This window comes from Phocoena phocoena, chromosome 5 (assembly GCF_963924675.1).
Source record: "Phocoena phocoena chromosome 5, mPhoPho1.1, whole genome shotgun sequence".
NCBI lineage: Eukaryota > Metazoa > Chordata > Mammalia > Artiodactyla > Phocoenidae > Phocoena > Phocoena phocoena.
The window spans coordinates 75,125,529-75,141,339 of record NC_089223.1 but is presented as its reverse complement, the minus strand read 5'-3'; the positions used below and the strand labels follow the sequence as shown (position 1 = coordinate 75,141,339).

The window sequence follows — 15,811 nt, the reverse complement described above, 5'->3', positions numbered from 1 at the left end:
GATTGTACTAGAAGGGAAAGAGTAAGACCGTCCAACTATTGAGAACAGAAAATTTAAAGAAATCACACTGCACATTCATCACCCTTTATAAAAACTGTCAAGGTGACAGATACTGGAAAGATTTCCTACATTCACACTCATTAAGAATTATGAAGACAATGATAATAAAAAAATAATGTTCCAATTGGATGACCTAGCCTGTTCTCAGCTGTACCAGCATGAAATATGGAAAAAATTATAGTAACTGATATTACTAAAGAAGTGTCACAAAGATTATAATGAACTAATATAGAAAGTCAAGACGCAAAATAAAACCTTACTTAATCTTCTAACACTCTAGAGTAACTTTGATTGCTGAGGGAAAATTCAAGGGTGAACACACCAGTGCAATTCTTGCTTAACTAAATGCTGGTGTACAAAGGTCAGCTTTACAACAGGTTTAGACTAAAATGACAGATATTAAGATTAGCTCCTAAGTCCAGAATTGGCCTCTGAGATTATATTCCCTACACAATTTGGTTTCAGCAATTCATTTTTAGGTACTGGACGATGATCTTAAACTCTATTTCAACTTTAATCAGAAACCAGGAGATGGTTAAAAGAAAGTGATTTCTGTAGTTAGCAAAGCTGTTACACAGATTTTGATGGGTTTTTCAAAAACCAGTGAATTGATTCACTAGAATCAAAATGACAAGGGACTGAGTTATATGTAAGAATTTCAGTTTACTCAGTAATGAGAACGATCAAACTGATAAGATTCTTAGAACTTTTGTCCTAGAGAATTTAAGCATTTGTTAGTATATTCCTGCATGGATCAGAGAAGGTACTCTGGAAGGCTGATCTAATTACAATGCCTGGCAAGTATATCCCTATTATGAGAAAAGATACACAAAGCACATAATTAAGACGATCCAATTCCCTTTGGTCTGAATCTGTATTAATCAAACAACTCTAATCTTGGTTGGTTCTCTGGGTAAGACTTCCCAACTGGAAGAGAATGAGCTGACAACCCAAACAAGAATCCTGGTCTGTGTTAATAAGCAAGTAATCTGGCTTATAAATTGATCTTTAGTAGTTATGATTAGCAGATATCAACTCATAGTCTGATCTCTAATGACTTTTTTTTTTGGCCGCATGGCTTGTGGGATCCTAGGTCCACGACCAGGGATCGAGATCAGGAGTCGAAAACCAGCCCCACCTCCCCACCTCCCCACCTCCCCACCTCCCCACCCCACCCCCACCGGCAGTGGAATAGCGGAGTCTTAATCACTAGACCACCAGGGAATTCCCTGCGGTACGCGGGACTCTCACTGTTGTGGCCTCTCCCGTTGTGGAGCACAGGCTCCGGACACGCAGGCTCAGCGGCCATGGCTCACGGGCCCAGCCGCTCCACGGCATGTGGGATCTTCCCGGGACGGGGCACGAACCCGCATCCCCTGCATCGGCAGGCGGACTCTCAACCACTGCGCCACCAGGGAAGCCCCCCTCTAATGACTTTTTAATAACCTAAAAGAAACGGAATTTTAGTAAACCAGTAAATATGAACAGAATTTGGAATCTAATGATTCCCCAAAAGAAAGAAATATTCTTAGCAATATACATACAAAGAAATATTTTAAATGTATTTTTATTTTGAATAGGTAATAATTCATATGATTCAAACATTAAATCTGGGGAATTCCCTGGCGGTCCAGTGGTTAAGACTCGGTGCTTTCACTGCCATGGGCCCAGGTTCGATACCTGGTCAAGGAACTAAGATCCCACAAGCCAGGCCGTGCGGCCAAAAAAAATTTCATTAAATCTCTATAAAAAGGTAAACACTCAGAAGCCACACACCTACTCCATCCACATCTACTTTGCTACCCTCTACTTTGCTTCTACAAGCAACCTCTTTATCAGTATTCCAAGATTCACCTTAGCAAAAACACTGAGCCTAGAAAAATTTACATTTAGCAACCATATATCTTTCTTCACCCTTCTTCTGCTTTTCAGTTCTGCCCTTCACACTCTCCAGGCCTCAAGTGCCCTATACATGAGGAGAATGCATGGGGAGATAGACTGCACTGGGATTGCTAAGTGGCTAAGACTGAGCCGGATGTTCTGAAAAGCTCCCACCTGTGGGAGGGACAGCTGGCCTGGAGCAGGCTTACCAAAGATCTGTCTCCAGCACTCACTGCTGCTGTCCCCACCTCCACAGCAGAAAAGTCTTGGCATCTGGTTTCAGAAAAATTGCTTCAACTTGCTTCAGGCTTATTCCCTTCTTCTCATTCATGAAAAATTAATATTCCCAATTTAAGGATTTACTGTGTGGGCACAGCAGAGAATTTGGCCATAGAATAATATAGGTCCTGACACTCAAGTACTTAACAATTTATTCAGCAAATAATTCAATTGAAAAATGTGTATTAAAGACCCCACTATGTAACAGCCACTATTGTTCTATGTACTATAGATACAATAGTGAACATGACAGATACAGCTCCTACCTTTACATAGTTATATTCTAGTAGGAAAGCACACAAACCAAATAATGGCAGTTGTGGTAAATTCCACAAAAAGAAAATAAACATGTAGCTAAAAGAGAAAGACTGTATATGGGGAAAGGACTATTTTAGTGAGGGTAGTTAAAGAAGGACTCTCTGAGAAGGTGACTTTTAAACTGACTTAAAAGATAAAATGGAGTTAGTTGCATCCAGGTAACATGGTTAAATTACACAAGGCAGTATAATCAATTAAATGACAAAGTGAGGGTTAAAGTCCAGAGGGGGCAAAAATCAAAATAAGAAAGTATCTATATCAAGGCAAATGTAAAATCTAAGCTTGACCTAAAGAATGAGTAGGATTTAAAAGGAAACATAAGTGGGGAGGGCATTCCAGATGACAGGAAGGAAATAAATAAGGACTTATATACAGAAATGAGTCCAGGGCTTCCCTGGTGGTGCAGTGGTTAAGATTCCGCCTGCCAGTGCAGGGGACACGGGTTCAAGCCCTGGTGTGGAAAGATCCCACATGCCGCAGAGCAACTAAGCCTGTGCGCCACAACTACTGAGCCTGCACTCTAGAGCCCGTGAGCCACAACTACTGAGCCCATATGCCGCAACTAGTGAAGCCTGCGCACCACAACAAAGAGTAGCCCCCGCTCGCCGCAACTAGAGAAAAGCCCACATAGAGCAATGAAGACCCAACACAGCCAAAAATAAAATAAATTAATTTTAAAAAAAAGAAAGAAATGAGTCCAAAGAAGTGATATCTGCCTAGTTGCACAAAAACGTGGGTGTTAAGAAGTAGTGAGAGGTAAAAATTGTCTCAGGGTGGAAATGAATTGGAAGTGGGTCTTGAATGGCCCTTTCAGGAAAGTATGACCATAAAAATCCATGAGGCTATAATTTAATAACTTAAGGTAACACAGCTGAAAGTAACCATAACAATCAAGTCATTAATATATTAGCTAAAATCTAATAAACTCCACTGAAGAAAAAAAAGGGGGAGGGGGCAAAGGGAATGATCAGCTTGGAGCCTGGAAAAGGGGCATTAAGAATAAGAATGATGACTCTTAAAGGAAAACATAGGCAGAACACTCTATGACATAAATCACAGCAAGATCCTTTTTGACCCACCTCCTAGAGAAACGGAAATAAAAATAAACAAATGGGACCTAATGAAACTTCAAAGCTTTTGCACAGCAAAGGAAACCATAAACAAGACCAAAAGACAACCCTCAGAATGGGAGAAAACATTTGTAAATGAAGCAACTGACAAAGGATTAATCTCCAAAATTTATAAGCAGCTCATGCAGCTCAATAACAAAAAAACAAACAACCCAATCCAAAAATGGGCAGAAGACCTAAATAGACATTTCTCCAAAGAAGATATACAGACTGCCAACAAACACATGAAAGAATGCTCAACATCTTTAATCATTAGAGAAATGCAAATCAAAACTACAATGAGATATCATCTCACACCAGTCAGAATGGCCATCATCAAAAAATCTAGAAACAATAATGCTGAGAGAGTGTGGAGAAAAGGGAACACTCTTGCACTGCTGGTGTGAATGTGAATTGGTACAGCCACTATGGAGAACAGTATGGAGGTTCCTTAAAAAACTACAAATAGAACTACCATATGACCCAGCAATCCCACTACTGGGCATATACCCTGAGAAAACCATAATTCAAAAAGAGTCATGTACCAAAATGTTCATTGCAGCTCTATTTACAAGAGCCCAGAGATGGAAACAACCTAAGTGTCCATCATCGGATGAATGGATAAAGAAGATGTGGCACATATATACAATGGAATATTACTCAGCCATAAAAAGAAACGAAATTGAGCTATTTGTAATGAGGTGGATGGACCTAGAGTCTGTCATACAGTGTGAAGTAAGTCAGAAAGAGAGAGACAAATACCGTATGCTAATACATATGTATGGAATTTAAGAAAAAAAAAATGTCATGAAGAACCTAGGGGTAAGACGGGAATAAAGACACAGACCTACTAGAGAATGGACTTGAGGATATGGGGAGGGGGAAGGGTAAGCTGTGACAAAGCGAGAGAGTGGCATGGACATATATACACTACCAAACGTAAAATAGATAGCTAGTGGGAAGCAGCCACATAGCACAAGGAGATCAGCTTGGTGCTTTGTGACCACCTAGAGGGGTGGGATAGGGAGGGTGGGAGGGAGGGAGGGAGACGCAAGAGGGAAGAGATATGGGAACACATGTATATGTATAACTGATTCACTTTGTTATAAAGCAGAAACTAACACACCACTGTAAAGCAATTATACTCCAATAAAAATGTAAAAAAAAAAAAGAATAAGAATGATGGAAAAAATCTTTAAAAAAAAAAAAAAAGAAGAAGAATGATGGGCTTCCCTGGTGGCGCAGTGGTTAAGAATCCGCCAGCCAACGCAGAAGACACGGGTTTGAGCCCTAGTCCGGGAAGATCCCACATGCCGCGGAGCAACTAAGCCCATGCGCCACAACTACTGAGCCTGCGCTCTAGAGCCTGTGAGCCACAACTACTGAGCCCCCGTGCCACAACTACTGAAGCCCACGCGCCTAGAGCCCATGCTCTGCAACAAGAGACGACACCGCAATGAGAAGCCCATGCACCGCAATGAAAGAGTAGCCCCCGCTCGCCGCAACTAGAGAAAGCCCACGCATAGCAACAAAGACCCAACGCAGCCAAAAATAAATTAATTAAAAAAAAAGAATATGAATAAGAATGACACAGTGTTTATTTCAGCACTTCTAAAGAGTGACACAGAATCTGGAAGTAAGAAGTGTTCTGGTTTCAGAGAGGTGGGGCAAGAAAAAAGCTTTCCCAATGCTTGGATGGCATATTCCCCCCAAATTCTTTGTTCTGATTCCACTATGCCTTACAAGTTCAGATTGCCAGGAATGATAATACTAGAAAGGGATGGCCTGGATTTGAGACATAAGTATTCCAGACACTGGAATAAAGTTTCCCTACTGTAATAGCAAGTTTCCATTCTAGAGTATCCCTCAATCTCTTATGAGCTTAGTCATCATAAGTTACCTAGAGCCTCATTAACCCTTAGGCTTGTGGGAGGAAAAAAAAAATCAACCTTCCAGATCTGCAAGGCTGAAGATCAAGTCCTGAACTGTCATGAACCTGGACTACCACTAACAGTAACCCCTTACTGGATAGGTGGCCTCTCTAATCAAAACCAGTATATCTGGAATACCTAAAAAGTGAAATCTCAATGGATTTTTGGACCAGAGGATCTTGTGGTGTTACCACTTAATCCATAGCCAAGAGGTTATAAGGGCAGTCTATGCCCTCAGTCTCAACCAGAACATGGTTGAACCAGAACATGGGTTGAGCCCATGATGAACTCTTGGGCTCAAGAGTTTTATAAGGCACTCCCAGGCTAACACTTCTCTGCTGCTGTTCACCTCAGCACCTAGAACAGTAGGCTCTCAATAAATATTAATTGAATGAGTAACTCAATAAGGGCCCATCTTTTTGAGATGAAGACTGGTATTTGAACATCTTTATCTCAGATGCTCGATCAGAGTATTTTTGCAGACTGTCCACAATCCTATCAATCTTTCTTCTTTAGGTAGAACTTCAGCATGTCTTCTCAGAGCTACTACTTATCTACCTTGGTTGCCACACCATATTCAGCTTGCCTTTCAGATGGCAGCTGGGGTAAACTATTGATGGCAAGTGGGTCTGTATTATAGAACTGCATGTGTTTTAGGGTATCCCTGCGTTGCTCTTTCACATGAAGTATGAAGTATGGCTCGCAGATGACAATGGGAAAATTACTGAAGAAGCTAGATGTACAATCTGTGCAAGTCCAAATAAATTACCACTTGGAAGTTTCAACAAAATCTTCAATAAGCTTTAATACAGAGCTTGATACAGTGTTAGTGATATACTTTGCCTGACACGGATATCTTCTGATTCCATTTTCTATTTCTACTTTTATTTACCTTCTGACCCTCTACTGTGCTGTCAGGGAAATGAGAATGTCTACTTACTGAATGAGTCAGTTTGAAATGAGTTTTTACCTCTGTATTTTGGGAAAGTCACAGCAAACCAGGCCATTCCAAAACCACTTTTCATCTAAAATTTTACAAATTCAGATCAATATTTCAGCCTAAAAGATGCGGCTAACAAACAGCAAAGCTCCTATTACAATCTAAACTGAATATAATCCCTCCACCTCCACCCCTCTTCAGTATACCCAGTATCTAAGGCAATGGACGTTACAGATGGATACATCAACTTCACATATCATCTTAGATATTTCCAAAAATTAAATACTAACAGATGCCTGCCCCGGGAAAAATATTTAATCAGTGAGAAAGACTGTTAACCTCATATCTAAAGGGTATCATGTAAAGCTGTGGAAATAGCAAGAGAGAAGATGGAGTATGCTTATTGGTTACAGATTTTATGTTGAAGAAAGGAGTAGTACAGCAATAGGAGAAGAAATGAGATCCTTTCAATCAGGGTTGTCTATCCCTTACCTTAAACTAGATGCTGGGCACTAACAAGCACATATCAGAGCAGACAGTAACCTCTTTCATTTCTAGAACCACCCCCCGCTCCCCGCATCCCCCAAGAAACAGACCAGACTACTGTTGTCCATTTCATAGGGGATTTGAAGAAACTCAAAGACTCACTGTGTCTTTGAGGGCAGGCAATGAACAGCTACTCCTCTGTATATCCCTGAAAAGTTCCCTACCAGTGAATCCCTCTTTTCTATATACCAGAATTCTCGACCTTACTCAATTATTTTCCTATATATAAAGAGGCATAATTTTTCAAGGTCTCACACAAACGCAATCTCCTGAAGCACCCAAGAAAGGCCTTCCCTAATATGAAATAAAGCCATTATACAGTGTGGCGGCCAACAATGGATTCCAGGACAGTCCATACAGATGTCACGACAGAATCAATGTCTTAGGATTTCGCCTTCAGAAGGGCTCTCTGGTTCGTTTTCTCTTTAGTTTCTTAAGAAGAGAGACGAGCGACGTGAGGAAATCAGCAGCCCTCCACGTGAGCAGATTCTAAACACAAACAAAAGACTATGATTCTGAGACCAAAATGGGGTCCCTGACCAGAGGACCACTTCCTTTGGTGGACGTTCGGCTTTCAGAGGCGCCAGGGAAATCTCATTTAAGTCGGAAAGTGGGAAAAAGCAGAAAGAGAAGCGGTTGGAAGACTCGCGAGTCTTGAGCCCAAGCTCTCCCTCTTCCAGGGCAGCAGACCCAAAAGACTAGTCCCGCCCAGAGCCCAAAAGAGGAGACGGGGGGTCGTGACACTGGGAGCCTGGGACCGAGCGCAGGGAGCGACTAAAAGCGCGCACACCCCGCCCGTCTCCTTCCACATCCCGCCGGGACCCGGGAGCATCCCCACGGGGTGGCGGAGCCAGCCCGGGAAAGGCGCTTACCCACTTCCAGGCACAGAGAGCGGTAACCGCTCCAACCCCGACCGCTCGGACAGCTCCTCGCTCTGGGCCGCGCAGCCGCAGCTTCAGCACTCGCGTCCTGCTCCGTCTGATCTCCCCTCACCGAACACCCCTCTCGGGCTGCCAAGCGCCGCACCCCGAGTCCCGGGCCCGAGCCTGTATTTAAAGGTTTCCACCCGAGAAGGCGGAGGCTTCATTCCCCCGCAGCCAAGCCCTCCCGGACTTGGCCCTCCGCTGCATCCCTGCTCCCCCTCCCGCCACTGTAGGCCGGGGCCCGCCCCTATTTCCTGCGGGGCCCAGGGGCGGTGGATACGGGGGCGTGACTAGTCGTCGCTGGGAGGGGGCAGACCCCACCCCCCGGCCGAGCCTGGGCAAATCCGCTCGGGCCAGCTCAGCGGCCCCGCCCCTGCCGCGAGCGGCGCTGGGCTGAGCTGTCTGCGCCGCAGGTCGGCCAAGGACCGAGGGCTAGCCTCCCGGTTACGCCTAGGTCAGGGTCTAGTTTCCCGGTAGTCTAGAGCCCGCTCTTGCCGTCTGGCCCCGCTTCCCTCCCTGTGTCTCCATCCTGCCTCACAGCGCTGAGGTGGTGCCGCGTGCGCGCCAGGTCAGCCATACTCTGGGGCTGCGGCCCAGGGGGACCGGAAGGTCCAGGCCCCCTTTCCGGTCTCCCCAGCAGCCTAGAGGGCCTGCCTCGTCTTTCGGCCCCCTAGACTCTGTGGATCAGACGTGGCCAGCGGCTTACGCCACTCCCACGCCTTCCGGTCCCATGGGTCCGCCGCACCCTCCGGGCCTGCGGCCGAGGGTTTAGTCATTACCTCCGACCCGCCGCTTCTGGGAAGGAGGCGCCTCACGTCAAAAGGATGCTGAGTCCCGTCATGACTGGACCAGTTAGTGATCCCCGTCCTGATCCCTGGGTAGAGAAGTGGGACGGCCCTCCAGGCACATTTTCCAAATACTCCTGCCAAATTCGGGATCTGAGATGTCTGTGCATGATATATAGCAGAGAGCATGCAAGATGTAAGTGCCGCCTAAGAGGAAGTGAAATTAACGTATGGAGTCTCCCACTTTTAGTGAGAGCAGTTCTGTTCCTGTTTCCCCACTCCAAGGTCATCTTAAACGTCAAATTTAAAGAAAGAAAGCACAGTCATGACTTAGTGTTAATAAAACACTTTACTGCCAGGGAAGTCCCCGTCCTGTATGTTTTAACCACAAAATTGTACTTACTGGATTGTAAGGAATCCCCTTTATGACATCCAGACTTCCAAAGTTTAATGTTTACATACTAATTAGTCAGGGAAAGCTGCATTCAGTCTAGGGTAATGCCTTTTGTATGTATTATAAAAGCATCTCTTTCTTTGTCACTGAATTAATGAGTGACTATATTAACAGATACATTTCTTTAAAAACAACACAGATTTTTCCACAATGCTGAGTCTGCTATGTTCTTTAATTCTGCTCAGTTTTTCAAAGTGAATAGAAACAATGCAATTTAAATCCTTTCATTATCAAGACATAGCCTGAGTTTAGCTTATGAGCAGTGTAGGGTGTAGGACCATATATCTGAGGTCAGACCTCTGGCATCACAAGGATTATAAATAACTTTTTTCTGATTCCTAAATTTTCTAAAAATAAGCAGAGTTTTTAAGGGAATAATAAGTCTTACTTGATATGAAAGTTGCTTTATTCTTAAAACTACACGTATTGTTGTGCATCCCTACATTTTCCCTGCCTCCAGACATCTCCCTCCTCCCTATCAACAGACATCTCAATTTAGCATCTGATGGCTTAAAATGGTTTCTATAATCTAGTCCTGAATAACACCCATTTTAAAGCATAAACAGTTAAGCAATAAAAATAAACACTTGTTGAAATGTTTATTGAACAAACGTAATCAATTTGTTTGAGAAAAGATATGCAGGGTTAAGTTCCTTGTGAGGAAAAATCACATTGATAACTCCGGTTTTTAACAAACCTAAACATGGGAGATAATCATGGTTGGTGTTTACAGAACATTTTGGGGGGTGGGGGAGAAGCAATTTTATAAATTGAGATTCTGAGTTGAGAAAACTATCAGATGAAATGGCAGGGATCAAAAACTTATTTTATTAGAATTCCATTTTCTGGGTGGAAAACTAGTTATTGCAGAGCCGTTTAATGAAAACAGTTTTGCTGGGAATTCAGATACGCACTGACATACAGTGACAAAGTTTAGATTGAGACTTTGTCACTATCTCCAGGAAGTTATATATTTCACAAATTTTGCTATTTTAACACTTAAGTATCACACAGACATTGACATCATAATCATACCAGAAAAACTATACTATTTTTATGTGTATGGTTATTAATGATCTTTTTTTTTTTAAATATTTATTTTGGCTGTGCTGTGTCTTAGTTGCGGCATGTTTAGTTGTGGCATGTGGGTTCTTTGGTTGCGGCATGAGTGTGGGATCTAGTTCCCTGACCAGGGATCGAACCCGGGCCCCCTGCACTGGGAGTGCAGAGTCTCACCCACTGGACCACCAGGTAAGTCCCTGATCTTTAGTATCTGGATGCATTCCAGGTCCTAGAGCAAACACAAACTTTCAGTTTTGGGTGTTTTCAGTACAGTTACATGTCTAGCTCTTTTTGAGTAACATATGTCCGCTCAAATAATTAACACGATTGGATATTATACCCTCAAAGCAAATGTCTATTGAACCTGTATTCTAGGAAGAAATAAAAAAGAATAACAAAAGAAATGTAATTGCAACCTAATTTCCTAGAGATTCTTAGAATCCTTACTTTTGAATACTGGCCCCATACTGTTATTACATAAATATTCTTCTTGTAACTCAAAGTTCATCTTAGGAATTTTTAGTTAGGGGTAAAAAGTCTTACAAAGAAACTGGTTAATAAAGGATGTTAACATTTTACTAAGCAAGAGATGCTCACTTCTCTTCCCACAAAAGCCAAACAGATAACAGTGAGTGTTACTAATGTTTTCTATTTATTCATTAATAAAAAGTGCATAGTACAAGCCCTTTATCCCAATCCAAGTACTCAGTAAAAGATTACAATAAACCCTGGATGGCACAGACATGATTTGTTTGGCATGATTTAAACATTTAAAAACAGCAATTAACATTTGGTACATCACATGACCACCTCTGCTTTTAACAAAGTAATCATCAGACATGGTAACAAATACATATGACTTTTCATTTAGAAATATTATAATGTTAAGACTAAACCTACTATTGCAACAACAAAAATTTAACCCATTAACTTAAACTCTCTCCATTTCTCCTTCAAGTTGTTGTTCTGTGTCTTAAGCTGAGCTCGTCAAATTTTAGCACATATTCATTTAGAGTGACAGACTTTGATTCAGGGTGACAGACTTCTGAGGTTCCTTTGAAGATGTAAGATAAAGATAATTCTATAAACACTGTAATATCGCATACCACAAAGACACCAAAAGTAACCATGGAAGAGCTGTATTTAATAGTTACTTCTGAAACTTCCTCCAAGTAGTTTAAAATATGACTTGCTGACCATGGGATAGTGCTTGGATAAATACATGATAAAATCTTTTACTATACACAGTTTCAATGTTAACTTTTTCCACGTGGAAAGCAAAAAAACATTATTTTGCATAAAAGAACATTAAATAACTCTAAAACAAAATAAACTCTTAATGGCATTTGTGGAATGTTTAAGAGCCAAAAGGGATTAAAATGTGAAGCTTTATCTTTCTTTTTTCCAGATTATTTAAAAATGACAGTAGCCACAGTTCAGGTGAATGTTTACAAGCCAAGTAATGAGTAAGAGTGTGCTCAATAAAAAGGCCACATGTAGAAGCTTTAGGAATTAAAGAGAATAATATGAATTACTAGTTAGGTTAATAGAAATACTTTATGTGCTATTGCACACCATCTTTGTCAGGAGTGCAGAGAAATTTTACAAGCAAAAAAACCAAGACAATACTGCACTAAAAACTTTTGTTACTAATTAAACAGATGGTCCATATAAGAAAACGTTAATATTCTAATGTAATGTCAATTAAGTATATGTGACAGAAATGAAGAACTAGGAACAAGAACCCAGATTTCTAGGTCTCTAGCTAACGCTACACATTCTGTTTCCATGTCATAGCCACTTCTTCAACCAAAGTCAATTCTTCATTATTTGTGAGCCACAGATTCAGTGAACACATCAGTATCTTATCCATAGACTATCCTTCTAGCAGCTTAGACAGCAGATTGTTAAGACATATGTGCTAGCCTTCAAAGTTCAGGAGCAAGGACAGAAAAAGGAATGCTTATAGGGATTTAGCTCCATTTAAGCCATTCCTGCCTCTCTGCTTTAAATGCTTTAAAAGCTGTAGTGCTGGGAAGGCTTCCAATAGGCCACATTGAGAGAAAAAACCTTAAATCTATGGTGTTCATTTATCCAGGATTTGACTTACCTGTGTTACAATACCTCTCAATTAACACAAGTAATTAAGAGTAGGTTATATTATTTCAAGAAGTTGAGGACAAAGCCAAGATGCACAGGAGGAATGCAAGCAGTCAATAATGGATTATATAATGAAATGAAGCCCTTACAGTGTTTATAGGCTAGAATATAATCATAATAAAGGGGAAAAAATACCCTATGAGTATCACATAATTGTATCAGAGACTCTATTAAACAGTACAATGATATAGAGAAGTTTATTCAATTCATACAAGTAATTTCTCAGATCTATACAGCTAAAAGCTAAACTGATCTAGTGGGGGAAAATCCTTACATTGATAGCAAAATATCTTCCAGCCCCCATAAATCATCTGCAATCACTTGCTAGGAAAAAATTCCATAACCACACAGGTCATGCAGAATTTTTTTATGCCATTTGTATTCATTTTCTATCAAACTGAAAAAAAAAACAATGCAACCTTTTACATTTTTTCACATTTCAAATTTTTACTTATATTAATGCTCCTCCCCACCCCAATCCATCCTATTACCAAACAAGAATGAGACAGAGGTTGAGAAAAAAAAAAGATCCTTGATGTTTCTCATTTTCCTCCTTTTCCCTTGGAGTAAATCAAGAATTCATTAAATATTGTTTAAAGTCAGAAAGATAACAAGACTCAAAATTTTTTCTTCAAAGAAAATAATAGAGTAAATAAGTAAACAGGATTCAAATATCAGTAACCAAACAGGCCTCCAATACAGCTTTAAGATAGTTTCATTTAACAGGGAAGTTTTACAACAGAAAAGCAGCTTCCTGAGAGGCACCCACTTCAAAAATAAATTATAGCTTAAATTATTACTGTATAGATTACACCTGGCAAATGCAGCAAGAATTAAATTTTTTCCTCCTTTCATGAACTGTGTAAGGCTAGTGTACAGTGGCTTACAAATTTCATATAATGGACTGTAAATCATCCACCATATTTAAATCATGTTTAAGTTTTCTTATATTAGACATTTTTATGGGAATAAAAACTTAGTAGACAATTACTTCATTTCTTCTTTCCTCCTTTTCTTTGCCACATAAGCCAGTTGTAGTGGATGATACAGATTTCAGCTGTAACTTGTAAAATATTCCAAAGGCTGTCACAGTCCCAAGAACTAGAGAAAACTGCCATCCACAAATAAACTACCAAGGTTAAGTGTAAATACAATGTGGTTCTAATTTTCTTTCATACAATCTCAGATAACCCCAAATAACTGTATAAATACCTATTAAAAAACAATCTTTAAACCCATCAAAACTATTTGAAAATATTTAAATGTAGAGATCTCAAATTTCCTTCAATCAGGCCAGAAATTATCACAAAAAGTATGATCACAGTTACAAACAGAATGAATGGAATGTTTAAGTTTAGGATAACCAAAAAAGCCCCATGTAACTTTTTAATGTATCATTTACTCAAATATAGGAAAGGCGATAACACAGGAAGCAAAAATAAGCTTGCAAGTGAAATTTCTAGAAGCTCATGAAAACAATACCATCCCATATTGCAGATGCAAAAGAAAAAAACAGTTCTAATGGGGTTAAGAGTACTCTGGTCATCTTCGTTCATTTGGTCGTGCAAGGTGTTAACTATTTTTACTTCCCATATCCACGAAGTTAGTCCACAGGAGGGGCTGGTGGATCCTGTCCCTGGCATTAAAGAGAGAGGAATTATGAAATTGACTTCTTAAATCTCCCAGTGCAACCAGTCTAACACATACAGTAAGAATTGAGCAGCAATGCCCCTCACCTTCCCATCCCAAATCATATACTTATTTGGACCTCTTGTACGTTTTTGCACAAGGGAGCACTAGATTAACACTGTGATTCACCGATGTTTGTCTCTTTCTTCCTTGTAGCATGGAAGAAAGGAAAATTTTGTAACAGTGATATTGACTTAGGTAAAAGTGCTCTCCCTGACAGCTCCAGAGGTTTCATTTAACAGGGAAGTTTAAACCAATCAAGGTAGTCTCATCCCTCTTGCTAAGGTGACTAAGTACAGTACAATCAAAGTGAAGCTAAAGACATATTTCTCACTACAGAATGTCAGTCAATGAGGAAGTATGTGGCACCAGTTGCAACTGGCAGCCGCCCTATAGGGACCAGAAAGGGAGCCCACTTTGGAATAAAGCTAATGGTCTGAGGAAAGAACCCGGATCTTTGAAGACACTGTTAAACTTTCTAAACATTGATCCTACCTCTGGATTTTTTAATGTGTAAACCAATAAAGCCAATTACTTAAACCAGGCTGAACAGATTTTTTTTTTTTTCCTGCGGTACGCGGGCCTCTCACTGTTGTGGCCTCTCCCGTTGGGGAGCACAGGCTCCAGACGTGAAGGCTCAATGGCCATGGCTCACGGGCCCAGCCGCTCCACGGCATGTGGGATCTTCCTGGACCGGGGCATGAACCCATGTCCCCTGCATCGGCAGGTGGACTCTCAACCACTGTGCCACCAGGGAAGCCCCTGAACAGATTTTTGTTACTTGTAACAGAAAGCTTCTGAACTGTAAAGGAAAGAGCAGACCTTTTAGGAATCTTCAGGAAGATTCCATTTATTTACTCTGACATGCTATATGAGGCCCTAGTTGAGGATAATGAATTTTTCTACTTGGAATTAGTCAATATGTTTTCTTGCTTATTCCTAGAGCTGTGGGACTATTATTTTTAGAACTGCTGGTCTACAATGAACTAAGGTTCACGGGACTGTCACTTTTGAATGGCTTCTAATTGAGTTGGGTTTCTTTAGTTCCAAACATTGAGGATGTGGCTTTTTGATATGAAAGTAATAAAACTGTGCGCAGAAAGTAAGAAAAAAGGCTTAGGAGAAAGCACTTTATCAAGACAATATACAAGCTGTTTTATGGATACCCTCCTCTCCAAGAAAACCCTAAAATAAATTTAAGGCATTTAATATAGTGTTAATGGTGCCTTCTTTCTTAACTAAAGTCAGCATGCTACATACATAAATGTTTTAATCCTAAAAAACCCCAAAGCACTGACCAGTTAACACTGCACATTTGCTTTCTCCTGTATAAGCAATTGGTCTAACCAAACTTCTTTTTAATAGTAACAACGAAGGATTGGGGAAAAGAAGTAATTATTTTAGGTTGGAGAGGGGAATTAGTGGGATAATTTGGTGTTCAACAAGTAAATCTGTCATGGAAATATTTTTAGACGTAATATCCAAATCAAATGGGAAAGAAAAAAATATAAACACTGGTTCTGAAAATGATTAAAGGAATCCTTTAATGGAGGCTCTATCAAAAATTCCCTGTTGGGTCACTTTATCATACTTTCAGTTAGGTTCTAAAAATGGCTGTAATCATGACTATCAAGATTATCAACATGAATGATTCCTACCTCTCCTTTTGCCAGC

At 40.6% G+C, this 15,811-nt stretch overlaps 1 protein-coding gene across 1 annotated transcript in view; it reads right to left on the bottom strand.

Moving 5' to 3' along the window:
- Positions 1-13,362: 13,362 nt before the first annotated feature.
- Positions 13,363-15,811, bottom strand: part of SMIM14 (small integral membrane protein 14) — a 68,284-nt gene continuing 65,835 nt past the window's right edge. The window contains exon 5 of the mRNA XM_065878196.1: positions 13,363-14,084. Within this exon, the coding sequence (XP_065734268.1) occupies positions 14,052-14,084 (33 nt within the window). The 3' untranslated portion in view covers positions 13,363-14,051. The remainder of the gene's footprint in view (positions 14,085-15,811) is intronic.